This window comes from Bos indicus x Bos taurus, chromosome 17 (assembly GCF_003369695.1).
Source record: "Bos indicus x Bos taurus breed Angus x Brahman F1 hybrid chromosome 17, Bos_hybrid_MaternalHap_v2.0, whole genome shotgun sequence".
Lineage (NCBI taxonomy): Eukaryota > Metazoa > Chordata > Mammalia > Artiodactyla > Bovidae > Bos > Bos indicus x Bos taurus.
This window is the reverse complement of record NC_040092.1, coordinates 26,408,396-26,424,678: the sequence shown is the minus strand read 5'-3', so window position 1 is coordinate 26,424,678 and position 16,283 is coordinate 26,408,396. Positions and strand designations below refer to the sequence as shown.

The following is a 16,283-nucleotide window of genomic DNA, read 5'->3' as shown; positions in this document are numbered from 1 at the left end:
ATCCCCTTGAGGAGGAAATGGCAACCCACCGCAGTATTCTTGCCTAGAGAATCCCATGGACAGAAGACCCTGGCAGGCTACAGTCCATGGGGTCACAAAGAATTGGACACAACTGAGCAACTGAACAAGATAGCACAATCTGAGGGCAGAGTTTTCAGCCCTCGCTGTCAAAAGGTCACAAAGCGACACTCACACATGCCCAGTTGGAGGGTGGTTGGTTCCAGCCAGTCTTAACCAGATTCAGCTCGAAATTGAACACAGCTGACTCCAAATTCCTGGGGCACCATTCAGGGCAGCATCTTACTGTTCAGGCTACATGATGTTTGGAGGAGACACATGACCTTGATCGGTGAAGGCAAGTGAAGTGGATTTGATGAATCATTACCCCTGGTTTCAAGCCCAGATAGAGGAAGGCTGTCGGCAGAGACAATGTGCATCCCTTCCGGGACTGAAATGACCAAGGGGGCTGCTTGCTGGTGGTGCTCAGCCAGCAGTATTTCCAACCCTGGCTCTGGACACAGGGCTGTAGCCCTGGGCAAGGTGGACGGAGCTCCTGCCTTGATCTGGGGGTCCAGAGAGGGAGGCTGACCGTGGGCAAGTCAGCCAGGGCAACACCCTTTCAGAGCGGGACAGAGGCTGTGGGGAAATGGAAACCTGGTGCTAGGAGGGAGAGTGGCCAGGTATGGTGAAGATCAGAGCCAAGGCCACGCCAGGGCAGGGCTGTCTGAGGACATGACTCACCCCTCTTGGTCATCACAGAGCACCCAGCTGAGCTCCCTGTGCTAAGCTTCCCACCAGCTAGCTATCTTACACGTGGTGGTGTGTGTGTGCTCAGTTGCTTCAGTTGTGTCTGACTCTTTGTGACCGCATGGACTGTAGCCCACCAGGCTCCTCTGTCCATGGAATTTCCCATGAAAGAATACTGGAGTGGGTTGCTATTTCCTTCTCCAGGGGATTTTCCTGACCCAGGGATTGAACCCGTGTCTGCTGCCTAGCAGGTGGATCCTTTATCACTAAGCCATCTGGGAAGCCCCAAACATGCATTAATGTAGGATATTTGTTTTTCTCTTTCTGTCTTACTCCATTCTGTTTGACAGTCTCTAGGTCCATCCACATCTCTACAAATGACCCAGTTTTGTTCCTTTTTAATGACTGAGTAATATTCCACTGTCTATATGTACCACATCTTCTTTATCCATTCATTTGTCTACTAGTTTCTTACAGGGCACACTGAGTGTTGGCCATGGTAGGGGATGGCAGACAGCCCCAGGCTTGGGTGCAGGTCCTCTGTCCCTTAAGAAAGGAAGGGAAGCCTATCATGGCCTCAAGGAAGAGCCTGGGAGCTGAGTGAGTTTGCTGAGGGTCCTGGTTGCTGGGTTGCTGTCAGGCCACAGCTTGTTCCACATTTTAGTGGCGTCACATAGCCCAGGGGAGTGGTCCCTGCCTGGGGAGGGGGTCATGTGGAATTGTCAGGAGTCCTTTTCAGAATGCTAAAAAACCTATCAGAAATGACATATTTACCTAAGATAAACAGAAATGACTCATTTATTTATCCTTTTAATCAGAGGATTGATATTTATGGGGCTCAGAATTTATAGGTATGATTGTTCTTCATCTCAATTTTCATTATTGCTCATTTCTAACAGGTTAGTATCTTCAATTTTGACTTTATAACACAGGTATTAAGACAGGTGGTTTTTTTTTTTTGAATATGCAAAGGGAGAGGTTTGCTTCTTTAAAGAAAACTGAGGTCTCACAAGGGATGTAAAAGGCCTTTTAAATAAATGAAGATAGACATCATAATTCCGGGTGGAAAGACTCAATATTTCAAGAGTAAATTTTCCTCCAATTAGTTCTGAAAATGTTGCCCAATGTATCTCAAATTCATCTAGGAAGATTAAAAAGGACATTTCTGCCAAAAAAGAAATATAAGGGAAGGATTTCCCATAAATAACGTTGAAGTGTGCTGTGACAAAGTAATAAAATGGATACTGTATTGGTGGCAGGATCGATGAGACCCATGGTGGAGAATAAGGAGCTGCTAAGATATCAATCTGAATGGAACTTTCCAGCAAAGAGTGTTAGCAGAACTTGATAACCTGTTCCTCTCCAACCCCGTGCCAGCCTGAGTCCGCTAGAGTGGACCTTCCTTAGACTGACCCATCCATGAATCAGAGCTAATGATATTAATAATAGCCCCTTCCTTGAGGGGGCAGGGATTGATTTTGAAAATATGAATCCTTTTGAAGGGTGCAGATAGTAAGCATCCAACAAGTGTTCTCTTTTCCACCCTACTTTGAGTTTCTCTCCATCTTGCACAAACTTAAAAAAAAAATACTTTTCTTTATTTTAATTTTTAATTTATTTTTTAAAAATTATTTATTTATTTTTGACTGCATGAGGGTTTTTTTTTCTCTAGTTGTGGGAGCAGGGCTTACTCTCTAGTTGCGGTGCACGGGTTTCTCATTACGGTGGCTTCTCTTGTTGCAGAGCTCGGGCTCTAGGGCTCAAGGGCTCAGCAGTTGCCGTGTATGGAGTTAGTTGCTCTACAGCATATGGGATCTTTCAGGCCCAGGGATCGAACCTGTGTCCCCTGCATTGGCAGGTGGATTCTTATCCACCTGGTCCAGGGAGGTCCCACATGTTGAGGGGCAGCTAAGCCCGTGTGCCACAACTACTGAAGCCTGTCCTCTAGAGCCCAGGCTCTGCCACAAGAGAAGTCACCCCAGTGAGAAGCCCGCACACCACAAGTAGAGAGTAAGCCCTGCTCATTGCAACTAGAGAAAGCCCATGTACAGTAACAAAAGATCCAGTACAACCAAAAATAAATGAATAAAGTTTTTTTAAAAAGAGAGAGAAACTCCCAGGAATTCATGCACTGTCCAGGTCATGGGTCGCTTTCCCATCTCTGTGCCTGCTAAGCTGGCTAGAGAGATGGGATGGTGATGCCACTTGGGCATCCTGGTGCCCAGAGCTGGGGAAACCCCCCCAAAATGCACACAGCATATTGGGGGTGCCTTCTCCCTCAAATCAGAAGGCCATTAGTAGAAAAGGGGAAATGCATGCTCAGGAGGAAAAATCAGGAGACCTTCACTAGTGGAACCTCAAAAGCCAGCAGCCTCCTGGGTAAGACTCATGTGGTCACCAGAGGCCCCAAACCCAGAAGGCCCCGCACTAGGGGTTCAACACGCCGCAGTCTCTTTGTCTGTCCTGGGGCAGCCGTGACGAAGCATTGCCGACTAGGCGGCTTAACTAGCAGGAATGAATCCTCTCACAGTGCAGATGCCGCAGGGCTGGCTCCTACTGGGGCCACGAGGGAGACTGTCCTGAGCTTCTCTCCCCTGCCTGCAGATGGCCCATTCCCTCCCCACCCCCGTGTTCCCCATGTCTTCATGAGTCTCCTTCCTGCACCCTGTCTGTGCCCAAATTCCCCCGTTTTCATAAGGAGAGCAGTCATGTTGGGTTAGGGGTTCACCCTACTCCAGATTGACCTCATCTTAACTAATTCCATCCACAAGAACCCTATTTGCAAATAGTATCAGATTTTGGGGGCCCTGAGTTTTAGGGCTTTGACAGATGAAATCTAGGGAGACAACCTAGCTCATAACGTTTGCCATCTTATAATTTGTAGTCATTTTGTCCTTGAGTGGGTGTCTTGTGGGGTCTGATGGGACAATGGAGTGATTGCTGCGGGCTTGCCGTGCCCTCAGGTGGTCCCTCTGCCTCCTTGGATGGGTTCTCAGGTGGCCACGCCTCACCCTCAACACCCTGCACACCTGTGCGTTCAGTTGTGTCCGACTCTTAGCGACCCCATGGACTGTAGCCCGCCAGGCTCTTCTATCCATGAAATTCTCCAGGCAAGAATGCTGGAGTGGGTAGCCACTCCCTTCTCCAGGGGATATTCCCGACCCAGGGATTGAAGCCAGGTCTCCTGCACTGCAGGCAGATTCTTTAACAACTGAGCTACCAGGGAAGGCTCTGCACACCTGGCCCCTCCCTACCGACCCCCACTCTGTGATGCCCAGCCTGCTGCCCTGTGGCCCCCTGGGGGCTGGGCTGTGCACAGAGTGTCAGGGTCAGGTGCACGCACACTGCAGGGTCTCAGGGGGGCCTGGCAGTGGCTGGAGGGTGAGTCCTCACCTGCCCCCTGTCTGGGTACCAAGTGCACCCCAACATGGAGGATGCCAACATTTAAGGGGTCACCGTCCAGAGTAGGCTGGGTCATTGGGTCCGTGGAAAGGGGGACTGAGTTTCCTGCACCTGGCTAGGTCTAGAGGCTGGTGGAAAGTGGGCTGCGTGCTGAGTCACAGGACAAGACCTCCCAAACCTGTGCAGACCTGTTCTCACTATGAGAGTATTTTCATGTCCCAGGAAGCATGACATTAAATAGCAAATAAAGATGCTCTGATCAACAACAAGGTCCTGTACAGCACAAGAAATATATTCAATATCCTGTGATAAATCATAATGGAAAAGAATATAATAAAGAATGTGTATATGTTGTATAACTGAATCACTTTGCTGGACAGCAGTAATTAGCACAACAATGTATAGCAATGCATGTGCTCAGTCGTGTCTGTTTGTGACCCCATGGACTGTAGCCCACTAGGCTTTTCTGTCCATGGAATTTCCCAGGCAAGAATACTGGAGCAGGTTGACATTTCCTCCTCCAGGGTATCTTCCTGACCCGGGATTGAACTTGAATCTTCTACATCTCCTGCATTGGCAGGTGGGTTCTTTACCCACTAGTGCCACCTGGGAAACCCTATATCCTTTGCTCGGATTCACTGACTGTTTATATTTTGCCTCCATTTCTTTATCATTTTATCTATCTATCTATCTACCAGGGATCAAACCTGTGTCTCCTACAGCTCCAGCATTGTCAAGCCTTATTAAAAAATAATCATGAATTAAAAGACTAAAAAATAAGACACCATGATGGGTTGAGAGGGACGCCACACAGGTGGGGCAGTGTTATAATTTAGTGCTTCTAACAGCCAGTTTTTCTGTTCTGCACTTCCATTTCACACTTAGCCCCACACTTCATAGAGAAGCCAGAGGGAGGAGGTGAGGTGTCCACATGACAGGTCGTGGGAAGCCACTGAACAGAGAAGCAACACGCAGAAGCTGACGAGGAGCCTGGGTCCTTATGGGGGGACCACGTTGCCCTCTTCCAGACAATGCCGCTGACCTTCTCAGTGATGGCTCTCCCCTTTGAGGTCTCTGTGTATGATCTGTAAAAGCAGAGGCTGGAGCCTCTTCTCTGCAGCTGTGGAGGGTCTTGCCAACGATGAATTCATGGGCTTGGGAGGAAAGGAGAGACACAGATGTGTTTACAAGGAGGCACTGGGCAGAACCAGGGGACCAGCTGGGTATTGGGGATGAAGGACCAGGTGTCTCCATTGAGGGAGATGCTGGGATGGGGTCCTGGCTATGGTGGAGCTGAAAACCCTCCTGGGGATGTATTTTCATTTGAACAGGGAGTTGCTTGGCTTTCTCTCAAAGAAGCAAGTCTTGAACAGTACACTTCCAGATGACATCACCTGCTTCTTTCACTACCTTCTCCGTTGATGAATAAGCTTGATTGAGTTCAGTTGAATGATTAGTTTTCATAAATTCTGAGACGCGTTTCATTCCATCATTGTCACTCCAATGATGGTATCTTTCCTTGACTCTGCTCTCTTCTCTGGGCCTCAGTCTCTCCACGGGTAAGAAGGATGTTGGGTTACCCAGTGCCTGTGGAGTCGGGGAAACTTCTAGGGTGCTGACACTGTACCCATGGAGGACATGGAGCTGACCCTCTGTGGGGGCGGGGGGTCCATTCCAGGAGGACATGTCACACTCCACATTTGTTGCTTATCTCAAAAGCTGAAGGTACTGAAGCTTCATGACAACACCTGCAGATCAACTTTTTTGACTAAAAGTTACCTTTGGGAAACCTGTTCAAACCATCAATGCCCTGGGAGCAGGCCCATCACGTTGTCCTGGGAAATAACAAGAGGAACTTCTCTTCCAGGGATGTCGAACAGCCACAGCTCATGTGGTCTTAAAAATGCACTTAGGCAGAGAAAGACTAATATCATATGATGCTGCTTATGTGTGGACTTTTAAAAAAATGGCACAAGTGAACTAAATTTACCAAACAGAGTCACAGATGCAGAAAACAAAACGTGTGGTTACCGGAGGGAAAGAAGCAGGAGTAATTGGAAGACTGGAATCGACATATACTCACTACTATATACAAAATAGATAACCAGTGAGAAACTACTATATAGCATAAGCCTCTGGGTCTTCCTGGGTTTTCGCTGCGATTTGCTCTCATGGTCTGCAGAGCCCTGACTGAGCAGCAGAGGGCGCTCTGTCACAATCCCTGAGTCCAGGCTCTTTGCCCAGCTGTGGAATGTGGCTTCTTTTTCTCCTTGGCAACTGTTTTCTTAAAAACCCTGGGTCAATAGAATCTGTGTCAATCAAATCCCATTTCTCGCTGACCTGTGCGACCCTTTAAGAGCTGTTTATCATCGTTTGTGAAGGCGGGCCCCTTCCGACTTCAGGCCTCCAAAGCTCGCAGTACATGAATAATCCGCAGACAATGGTTACCTGTAGGACGGCACCGTGGAAAACATCCCCGCCGCGACCGCTTTTGTAAACTGGAGCCTATTCAGCCCTGTGAAGGATCCCAAGACAGCAGGGGACTCTTTGGTCAATAGGTGGAATAAAACGCTGGGCCAGGGCTTTCATAATCGCGGCCTCCTGAGAAGGCAACGGGAGGGAGTTTCCCACAATGCTTAGTGGCTTCTCCTAATCCTATTGGAAATGGGGAGGGGGGCCATGGGGAAAGGGATACCTAGGTGACCAAAGCAGGAGCCAATGATTTAGTGATGAGCTTGTCCGCAGGCCCTGAGGGGGTCTGAGCCCCTGTGGAATTCCCAACATTCAAGCCACACAAACAAACCACCTGTGCTCCGGACTCACTCTGCCCTGGCCGCTGTCTTGTTAATAATTCTCCCTCGGGGGAAGCTGAGGTCAGCCAGGTGGTGAAAGAGGGTGACCTGGATTCTTCAGTGATATCATGTCCTGAGAGACTGGACCCAGTGCTTGCAGTGCTGATGTGTGATGGGGTTATGTTATTCTTGTGGACTGATGGGAAGTGGTCTGGGGAAGCAGCAGCGCAGACCATGCTAGCGCTGGGATGCCCCTCAGCCCACCTAAATAAAATAACTCCAGAACATGAGCTGCAGGAGAGGGTTGGAGTGGGGCTGGATGGGGGAGAACTTGAGGCTCTTTTTAAAAATGTAACTACACTTGATTTACAATATCTTGTTAGTATCAGGTGTACAGCCAAGTGATTCAGTTATACGTACATACCTCGTGGCTCAGCTCCTAAAGAATGCGCCTGCAATTCAGGAGACATGGGTTCGATCCCTGGGTTGGGAAGTTCCCCTGGAGAAGGGAAAGGCTACCCACTCCAGTCTTCTGGCCTGGAGAATTCCTTGAACTATGTAGTCCATGGGGTCGCAAAGAGTCAGACACGACTGAGTGACTTTCACTTCACTTCACCTACATACACACGTGTGTGTGCTTGCTAAATCACTTTAGTCGTGTCTGGCTCTTTACAATCCTATAGACTGTAGACCGCCAGACTCCTCTGTCCATGGGATTTTCCAGGCGGGAATACTGGAAACCGGGTTGCTGTGGCCCTCCTCCAGGGGATCTTCCCGACCCAGGAACCGAAACTGCACCCCTTGCAGTTCCTGCATTGCCGGTGAATTCTTTACCACTGAGCCACTGGGGAAGCCCTATACACATGTATATGTTCTTTTTCAGATTCTTCCCCCTCATAGATTATTACAAGATACTGCATATGGTTCCTTTGTTGTTTATCTCAGTCTTTGCTGGTGGTTCAGACAGTAAAAAATCTGCTTGCAATGCAGGAGACCCGAGTTCAATCCCTGGATTGGGAAGATCCCCTATTTTATATATGGTAGTGTGTATCTGCTAATCCCAAACCCCTAATTTATTCCTCCTCCCCTTTTCCATTCAGTAACCACAAGTCTGTCCTCTGTGTCCATGAGACTGTTTTTGTTTTATAAATAGGTTGATTTGTATAATTTTTTAGATTCCACATATAAATGATATGATATTTGTCTTTCTCTTTCTGACTGACTTCACTGAGTATGATAATCTCTAGGCCCATCCATGTTCCTGAAAATGGCAGTATTTCATTTTTTACGACTGAGTAGTATTCCACTGTGTGTGTGTGTGTGTGTGTGTGTGTGTGTATAAAACTTGAGATTCTTGATGGTAACCTGGGTTTGAATGGTTGAACTTGAGTTACCACCCAGGTGTGTGGGGGGAGGGCTGTCAGAGTCAGGGTGGCCCTCATTGAAGGAGTGGGTGCTGGAGATGTGAGGGGAGGTGCCAGGGGAGGAGGGATAACTGAGCCCCAGAGCCATGAGTCTTGCTTGAGGAACCTAATGTACAAAGGGGAAGAGTTGCAGGCAAGACCCCATGACGCCGACACTCAGAACTTAGACAAGAAAGACAGATCAAGACAAAGAGACTCAGAAATCTGCTTGGTCAGAGAGTGAAAAAAATGAAATAATGTCAAAAAAGCAGTTCTCCCCATCAACAACTTTTAAAACATTTTTTCAAACGCATAGAAATGTGAAAAAGTTGTGCCACCAGAATAGGTCTGCCCACCATCTAGATTCTAAAATTAGCATTTTGCTGTGTTTGGTTTAACATAATTTTATCCATTATACTACCCATCTATCAATTAATCTTATTATTATTTTAAAATTGGAAGCAGCTTTTCAAACTCCAAAAGACCATACAATTGAAAATTACCCACTCATGTTAGTCTCCTAAAGTCTTTTCTACTCTGTTGGATAAAGTGAAAGTGTTAGTAGCTCAGTCATGTCTGACTCTTTGGGACCCCATGGACTGTAGCCTGCAAGGCTCCTCTGTCCATGGAATTTCCCAGGCAAGAATACTGGAGTGGCATTTCCTTTTCCAGGGGACCTTCCTGACCAGGAATCAAACCTGGATCCCTGCATTGCAGGGGGATTCTTTGCCATCTGAGCTACCAGGGAAACACCCATTTGGGTAAAATGTGAAATGTAGATCAAATCTTCCTAATGGTAAAAGTCATAGCAACCAAAGTTGCTCACAATTAAATAACATTGTTTCAAGAGAGCTGCTATGAGTTCAGGGTAATGAAACTGGGTCCAAATGAACAAACTCCTGAGAGGTGCACCCTTCCCCATCGATATTTATACTGTCCTGTATATAAGCCGCTGTCCTCTGGGCTTTCCACATATGGGCTCATCCCAAGCTCACACAAGCCAGGAGGTGTCCAAGTGTACAATCTGATTCTTACCGTACAATCAAAGAAATTGAGGCACAGAAAAATTAGTTGACTGGCCTGGTCAAACAGCTGGTTTGTGGCTGAGCAGCACTCACCACCTCCCCAACCCTAACCCCAGCAATTTAAAGCAATGAGTTAGCATTGTTTTACATACCATGTTAGCTATGATTTTTAACAAATGATACTGCCAAACGTTGGTGAGGATGTAGGGAAAGAGGCGCTGTTCATGGGAACACAAATTGGTACTTCCTAGAAGGCAATTCAGAGAAGGCAATGGCACCCCACTCCAGTACTCGTGCCTGGAAAATCCCATGGACGGAGGAGCCTGGTAGGCTGCAGTCCATGGGGTCGATAAGAGTCAGACATGACTGAAACGACCTAGCAGCAGCAGCAGCAGAAGGCAATTTGGCTTACCATGGTGGCTCAGACAGTAAATCTTCCTGCAATGCAAGAGACATAAGCGATATGGGTTTGATCCATGGTTTGGGAAGATCCCCTGGAGAAGGGAATGGCAACCCACTCCTGTATTCTTGCTGCCTGGAGAATCCCATGGACAGAGGAGCCTGGCGGTCTACAGTCCATAGGGTCACAAAAGAGTAGTACAAGACTGAGCGACTAAGCACAACACACACACACACACACACACACACACACACACACAGAAGGCTATTAGACAAAGAGAATCCAAAGCCATGAAAAAGCCTACAGTTGGTGGATCTAGGTGTTTTGTTCCCAGGAATAAATTGCTGTGAAAGCATGAAAGATGAGCAAGCAGCTTTATATCCAAGAAAATCATGCAGAATTAAGTGAAATATTAAATAATGGGAGGCAGATAATACATAAGTTACAGACGGTTATAACGATGACAATATTCAAACATCATGGGTTAAGGGAAAGTGTGAATTAAGTAGAACCAACCAGGTTACAGAATAGACTCTAGGGAAAACAGAATAAAGTAACAATAATCTTCCCCTAATGTAACATGTATAGAGAAGATACATATAGTAAATATAATATACATAAAATACACATAATAAAATAATATCACAAGATAAACTGGAAAGGTTGGTACTAAAAATATGAACAATGGTTCTTTCAAAGTGGGGCTTTATGGGTGGGAGAGGCTTGTTTATAGTTGGGGCTTGTCTTTGGGCTGTTTTTGTATTTTCTACAAATGTCCAGCAAAAATGTGTGAAAGTGAAAGTCGCCCAGTCGTGTCCACCTCTTTGCGACCCCATGGACTGCCAGACTCCTCTGTCGGAGGAATTCTCCAGACAAGAATACTGGAGTGGGTGCCATGCCCTTAGCCAGGGGATCTTCCCAACCCAGGGATCAAACCCATATCTCCCACATTGCAGGCAGATTCTTTAACATCTGAGTCACCAGGGAAGTCCAAGCACAAATGCACCACCTTAGGAATCAGAACGTCACCCCTACATTCCCACAATCAATGTAAAGAGAAGGTCACTGGCTCAAAATCTCTTCTTGATTTTGAGTGCAAGGAAATTCTGGGATGAAGGGGGAAGAGAACCAGTAGGTGGCGCCAGAGGGTAGCTAGTGTCTCGGGCTGCAGCAAGCGCTGGTAGGGACAGCCTGACCCGGGAAAGTCTCAGGTACTTGGAGAACTCATGTGCCATCAAGCACTATTTACAATAGCCAAGACACGAAAGCAACCTAAATGTCCATCAACAGGTGAATGGGTAAAGAAGTGGTACATATACATGTACTTGAAGTACATTTGTTGGTTTTTAATTTCAAACTTCATTATATATGCATATGCATATACTGGGCTTCCCTGGTGGTGCAGTGGTAAAGAATCCTGCCAATGTAGGAGACACAAGAGACTTGGGTTTGATCCCTAGGTTGGACAGATTCCCTGGAGGAGGGCCTGGCAACCCACTCCATTCTTCTTGCTGGGAAATCCCATGGACAGAGGAGCCTGGTGGGCTATGGTCCATGGGGTTGCAAAGAGTTGGACATGATTTAGCGACTAAAGAACAGGAACAATGCATATATTAATATATAATGTATAACTTAACACATATATATGATATAAATAGATCTCTTCTCAGATATGTATCTAAAGAGAAATACACATTTTTGATCCCACAATTCAAGATGACATTTTAAACAAATTGCTAAATGGACAAAGTTTCCACTTTCTCTCAAAATACAAGTGGTAGAGCCTCAACGGAGAAGGCAATGGCACCCCACTTCAGTACTCTTGCCTGGAAAATCCCATGGACGGAGGAGCCTGGTAGGCTGCAGTCCATGGGGTCGCTAAGAGTCAGACATGACTGAGCGACTTGACTTTCACTTTTCACTTTATGCACTGGAGAAGGAAGTGGCAACCCACTCCAGTGTTCTTGCCTGGAGAATCCCAGGGACGGGGGGAGCCTGGTGGGCTGCCGTCTCTGGGGTCGCACAGAGTCGGACACGACTGAAGCGACTTAGCAGCAGCAGCAGCAGCAGAGCCTCAAAGTTAAGATATTTGGAAAGGCTTCCTTTTGCCCACCAAAGAGCCATGAATCTCAGATATCCTGGGGGTACGGCATCCAGAACAACTGTTTGTGACAATTGTATGAATTGTCTTATAGTCAGCAAGTGATGCTGTAAGATTTTTACCTGCTCCCAGGACAGGTTGTTATGTATATATAGAGATTTTACTTTTTTTTTAAAGCTACACTTATAAAATTTGTTGGAGCATTTGGGTGGATGTGTAACATGTAATAACTTCTCCAGTTTGAAATAGTAGGAAATAGGATTCAGAAAAGCAATTTCCCACTGAGCTTCTGATTTTTTTCAGTATTGTTGAGACTTTAAGTGAAAAATGCTTGTACAATGGAATGGAGTATATGTTACAGTTGAAAAATAAATCCTTGAGTCCTTGACATCAAATAAAGGAAATAAAATATACACATCTGTGTGTTTTGAAGGTTGTCTGTCTGATTTTATAAAGCAGGGACTAACCAGGACTCTGTGTGGGACTGAGACCCCCCAGGCCCCCTGAGAAACAACCAAGGCAGGCTGGGGCGTGCACTGACTCGGTTGTGATAAACCAGCTCACAGCACATTATTATGTTAACTTGCATTTGTAGACAAATGTTGTTGATAAACATGGATATTCAAGTCTATGAAAGTATAATGGGATGCCCTCTGATGTGAAGCATAAAATCTCTCGAGTTACTGTATAATGATTTTCTTTCTCTCCAAAGGCAGATAGAATTAATAGGCTGCACAAATTGGCTGTTGTTCCTGAGCACAGATCATAGACTTCTCTGTTCCCCTCCACTACATGGGTAGCCTGTCTTCAGCAGGTGGGAGCTAGCAGTCAGCAACTGCTGTGTAACAAACACTCCCAGGTCTCCAAGTCACAGAAGATTGCAAGTGGCTTCTCATATTGGGGCATGCAGGTCAAGTGAAGCCCAGCAGAGTGGACTGGGCATGTGTGGACAATTTTGCTTCAGGCTCAGGGTTCGGGGGTGTCCTGCAGGTGTCTCACTCTGGGGTTTGGGCTGAAGGAAAGGATACTGCCAAGGGCATGGTCGTCTTATAATGGAGCAGAGGCTGTACAAGGCCAAGGCTAACTGTGGAAACATCTTTCATGCATCTGATGCAGTTATACCTCCTGATCCTCCCAGGATTGCTGTCAGTGATGTCTTTCCCCTGGTGTCCCAGGATCTGATAAAGTGATGTCCATTCCTCTGGTGTCCCCAGGATTCCCCTAAGTGATGCCTGTTCCTTGGTGGCCTCAAGATTTTTCTAAGTGATCCCCGTCTCCTGGTGGCCCTGGATCTCTTTCAATGAGACCTGTCCTCCTAATCCATCATCCACCACCAGACCTCTGTGGAGATGCCCATTCCCTGGTGCCACAGGAATCTCTGTGCAATGTTACTTGCTCTACCCGATGCACTGGGCTCTTTTTCTGCTTTTACTGGGAGCTACCCATTCTGTCCCCCACTCTTCCATGGCCATCTCTGTGCAATCTATGATAAAAGCATTACAAAGCTTCAGGGGCATCTTGTCCTCTGTAATCTATCTAGAGAAATGTCCAATTGTTTGGGTGTTTTGGAATTATAATGTCTTTTTTTCTGTTTTTTTTTTTTTAATTTTATTGAAATATAGTTGATTTACAATGTTGTGTTACTTTCAGGTGTACAGCAAAGTGATTTACATATATATGTGTGTGTGTATACATATATATATATATATATATATATATATATATCTGAATCAAGAATACATATTCTTCGTAAAATTGAAGTACTGTTTGGGGCTTCCCAGGCGGTGCTAGTGGTAAAGAATCCACCTGCAATGCAGGAGAAATAAGAGACATGGCTTTGATCTCTGGATAGAGAAAATCCCCTGGAGGAAGAAATGGCAACCTACTTCAATCTTCTTGCCTGGAAAGTCCCATGGACAGAAGAGCCTGGTGGGCTATAGTCCATGGGGTCACAAAAGAGTTTTACACAACTTAAGACTAAACAACAATAGTTGATTTACAATGTTGTGCTAATTTTCACTGTATAGCAAGGTGACTCAATTATACACATGTATACATTTTTATTGTATGTTCTTTTCCTTTGTAGTTTATTCCTGGAGGCTGGATATAGTTCCCTGTGCTGTACAGTGGGACCTTGTTGTCTATCCATTCTAAATGTAATACTAATAGTTTGTGTCTGCTGCTGCTGCTAAGTCACTTCAGTCGTGTCCGACTCTGTGCGACCCCAGAGACGGCAGCCCACCAGGCTCCCCTGTCCCTGGGATTCTCCAGGCAAGAACACTGGAGTGGGTTGCCATTTCCTTCTCCAATGTATGAAAGTGAAAAGTGAAAGTGAAGTCACTCAGTCGTGTCTGACTCTTAGCGACCCCGTGGACTGCAGCCCACCAGGCTCCTTCATGCATGGGATTTTCCAGGCAAGAGTACTGGAGTGGGGTGCCATTGCCCCTAACTCCCAGTTTATCCCTCTCCCTACTCTCCTCCTCCTTGGCAATCACAAGTCTTTTCTCTATGTCTGTACACCTGTTCTGTCCCGTAGATAGGTTTGTTTGTATCATAATATCTTAACCCAGATGAATACTTTGCAGCTGTATTTGACCTACAAGAAATTAGCTATTGACTGAGCAACATTCACATTGATGTTTTATTCTGGTGCTCGGTGTCTCTTTGCCGTTTCTGCTCCCACGAATCTGTTGGCTTGTCCTATTGCAGCCTATGGAGTCTGGTTGCTAGTGTTTCTGAACAGAGGCTGGACACTCTTCTGTGTCCTGAGTCAGGCTGGGGAAAATCTATTTCCAGAACTAGTCTTCCTCTTTGGATCTGTCTTGATAAATGAATCTTCACACATAGCCTCTTGGCTATTGTTTACATTTGCCATTCCCTGTGGAGTCCTGGGCTCATAACTCCTCTGAGCATGATCCTTATGATGATCCTGTCAGCTGGTTGGACAAACAGGCAGAAGAGCTGCCAGCAAGGCGAGAAGCATGTGGGAGCAGCTGAGCAGTCAGGGGAAGGCAGGCTGGAGCAACTCATCCTTTATTTATCAGTGTAATGGAAATCCTTGCTCGAGTTTTAAATATACTTTATGCTGGGGTCGCATCTTAAATATATCTGCAGCATATTAATAATTAAGCAGAAGTGAAAATGTTCAGTTTGGAGAAGAAAAGTAAGAATCGTCAGCTTTATGCAGAGAACACTCCCTATGGGAGCTTTGTCTGAATCAGGACTGAAGAATTAAGCCCACAGTTTAACTGAAAATTACTGTGGGAGGGAGAACAGGAAGGGACCCCCAAGAGAATAGAATGCAGTATATTTTATCATAGCTCTTCTCTGGAGCCTAAGATACAAAAAGGAAAATAAGATTTATTTTTATGACAATTAAAAATTGGTTTGAAAAAAGTGATAGAATACACAACTAACAGTGTTTTAAACAAATAAGGCTTTATTTTTTTCTCACATGAGAAGTATACAGTTGTTGGCCATGATTTAATGACTCAAGGCTATCAGGACGGTCATTCTGAGTTTCCTGGGGGTTTCCTCATGATTGTAAAATGGCTGCCACAGCTCCAGCCATCATCTGTATTCAGGACTAGAAATAGAATGAAGGATAACATTAATCTCATCTACTCCCCTTTAAGAGAAAGGAAATATTTTTTCCAGAACTCTTCCCTCCTGACCCCAATCAGCACTGCTTGTTGGCCAGAGCAGTATAACATGGTTACCTCGAACAGAGTCTAGGTAAATTGCAACCTAAATTAATCAGTATCCTGTTTATATAGAAAAAAGGGATGAATGGATATTAGAAAGGATTAGCAGCATAAGCCACACTGGTCAAACCAAAATTTGCACAACATTCAGTATCTCTCTTCCTTTGTTTTAGAAGAACTGCCGTGCTGTGTCTCATCTGGGAAAAGGACAACACACTCTACAAGCCTGCTTTCCACCCACTCCAAAGGTCATGAATTCCATGGAGAAACTCATTCCCTGCAGCAGGTGCCCAGGGAGGCCATCCTGGGCGGGGACCCAGAAACCAGTAACTGGGCGATGAGAAGGGGGCGCCTGAGGGAACAGCGTGGAGACCTCAGGGTAAATCCACTTTGTATTACTGGCCTGAAAATAAATGAACCCAGAGGGCCTGAGCTGCCAGGAATGAGTCAAAAATAAGAGCTCTGTCCTTGGGGGTGCTTTGGGGTATTTTTGTCCTGCATTTAAAAAAATTCTTATTTTGACATAATTAACATTTGCAGAAAAGCAGCAGGAATAGCATAAAGAATACTTTTATATCCTTAACTCAGATTCATCAATTGTTATATTTTGCTCCCATTTCTTGATCATTTTATCTATTTCTCCATCTGTCTATCCATCGATCATCATCTCTCTTTCTCTATCATCTATTAGTCATCTATTTATGCATGC

General features: G+C 45.8%; 1 protein-coding gene across 1 annotated transcript in view; it reads left to right on the top strand.

Annotated features, from left to right (window-relative positions):
* STX2 (syntaxin 2) overlaps positions 1-15,930 on the top strand; it is a 66,352-nt gene extending 50,422 nt beyond the window's left edge. The window contains exon 10 of the mRNA XM_027567061.1: positions 15,748-15,930. Within this exon, the coding sequence (XP_027422862.1) occupies positions 15,748-15,915 (168 nt within the window). The 3' untranslated portion in view covers positions 15,916-15,930. The remainder of the gene's footprint in view (positions 1-15,747) is intronic.
* The last annotated feature ends 353 nt before the right edge of the window (positions 15,931-16,283 follow it).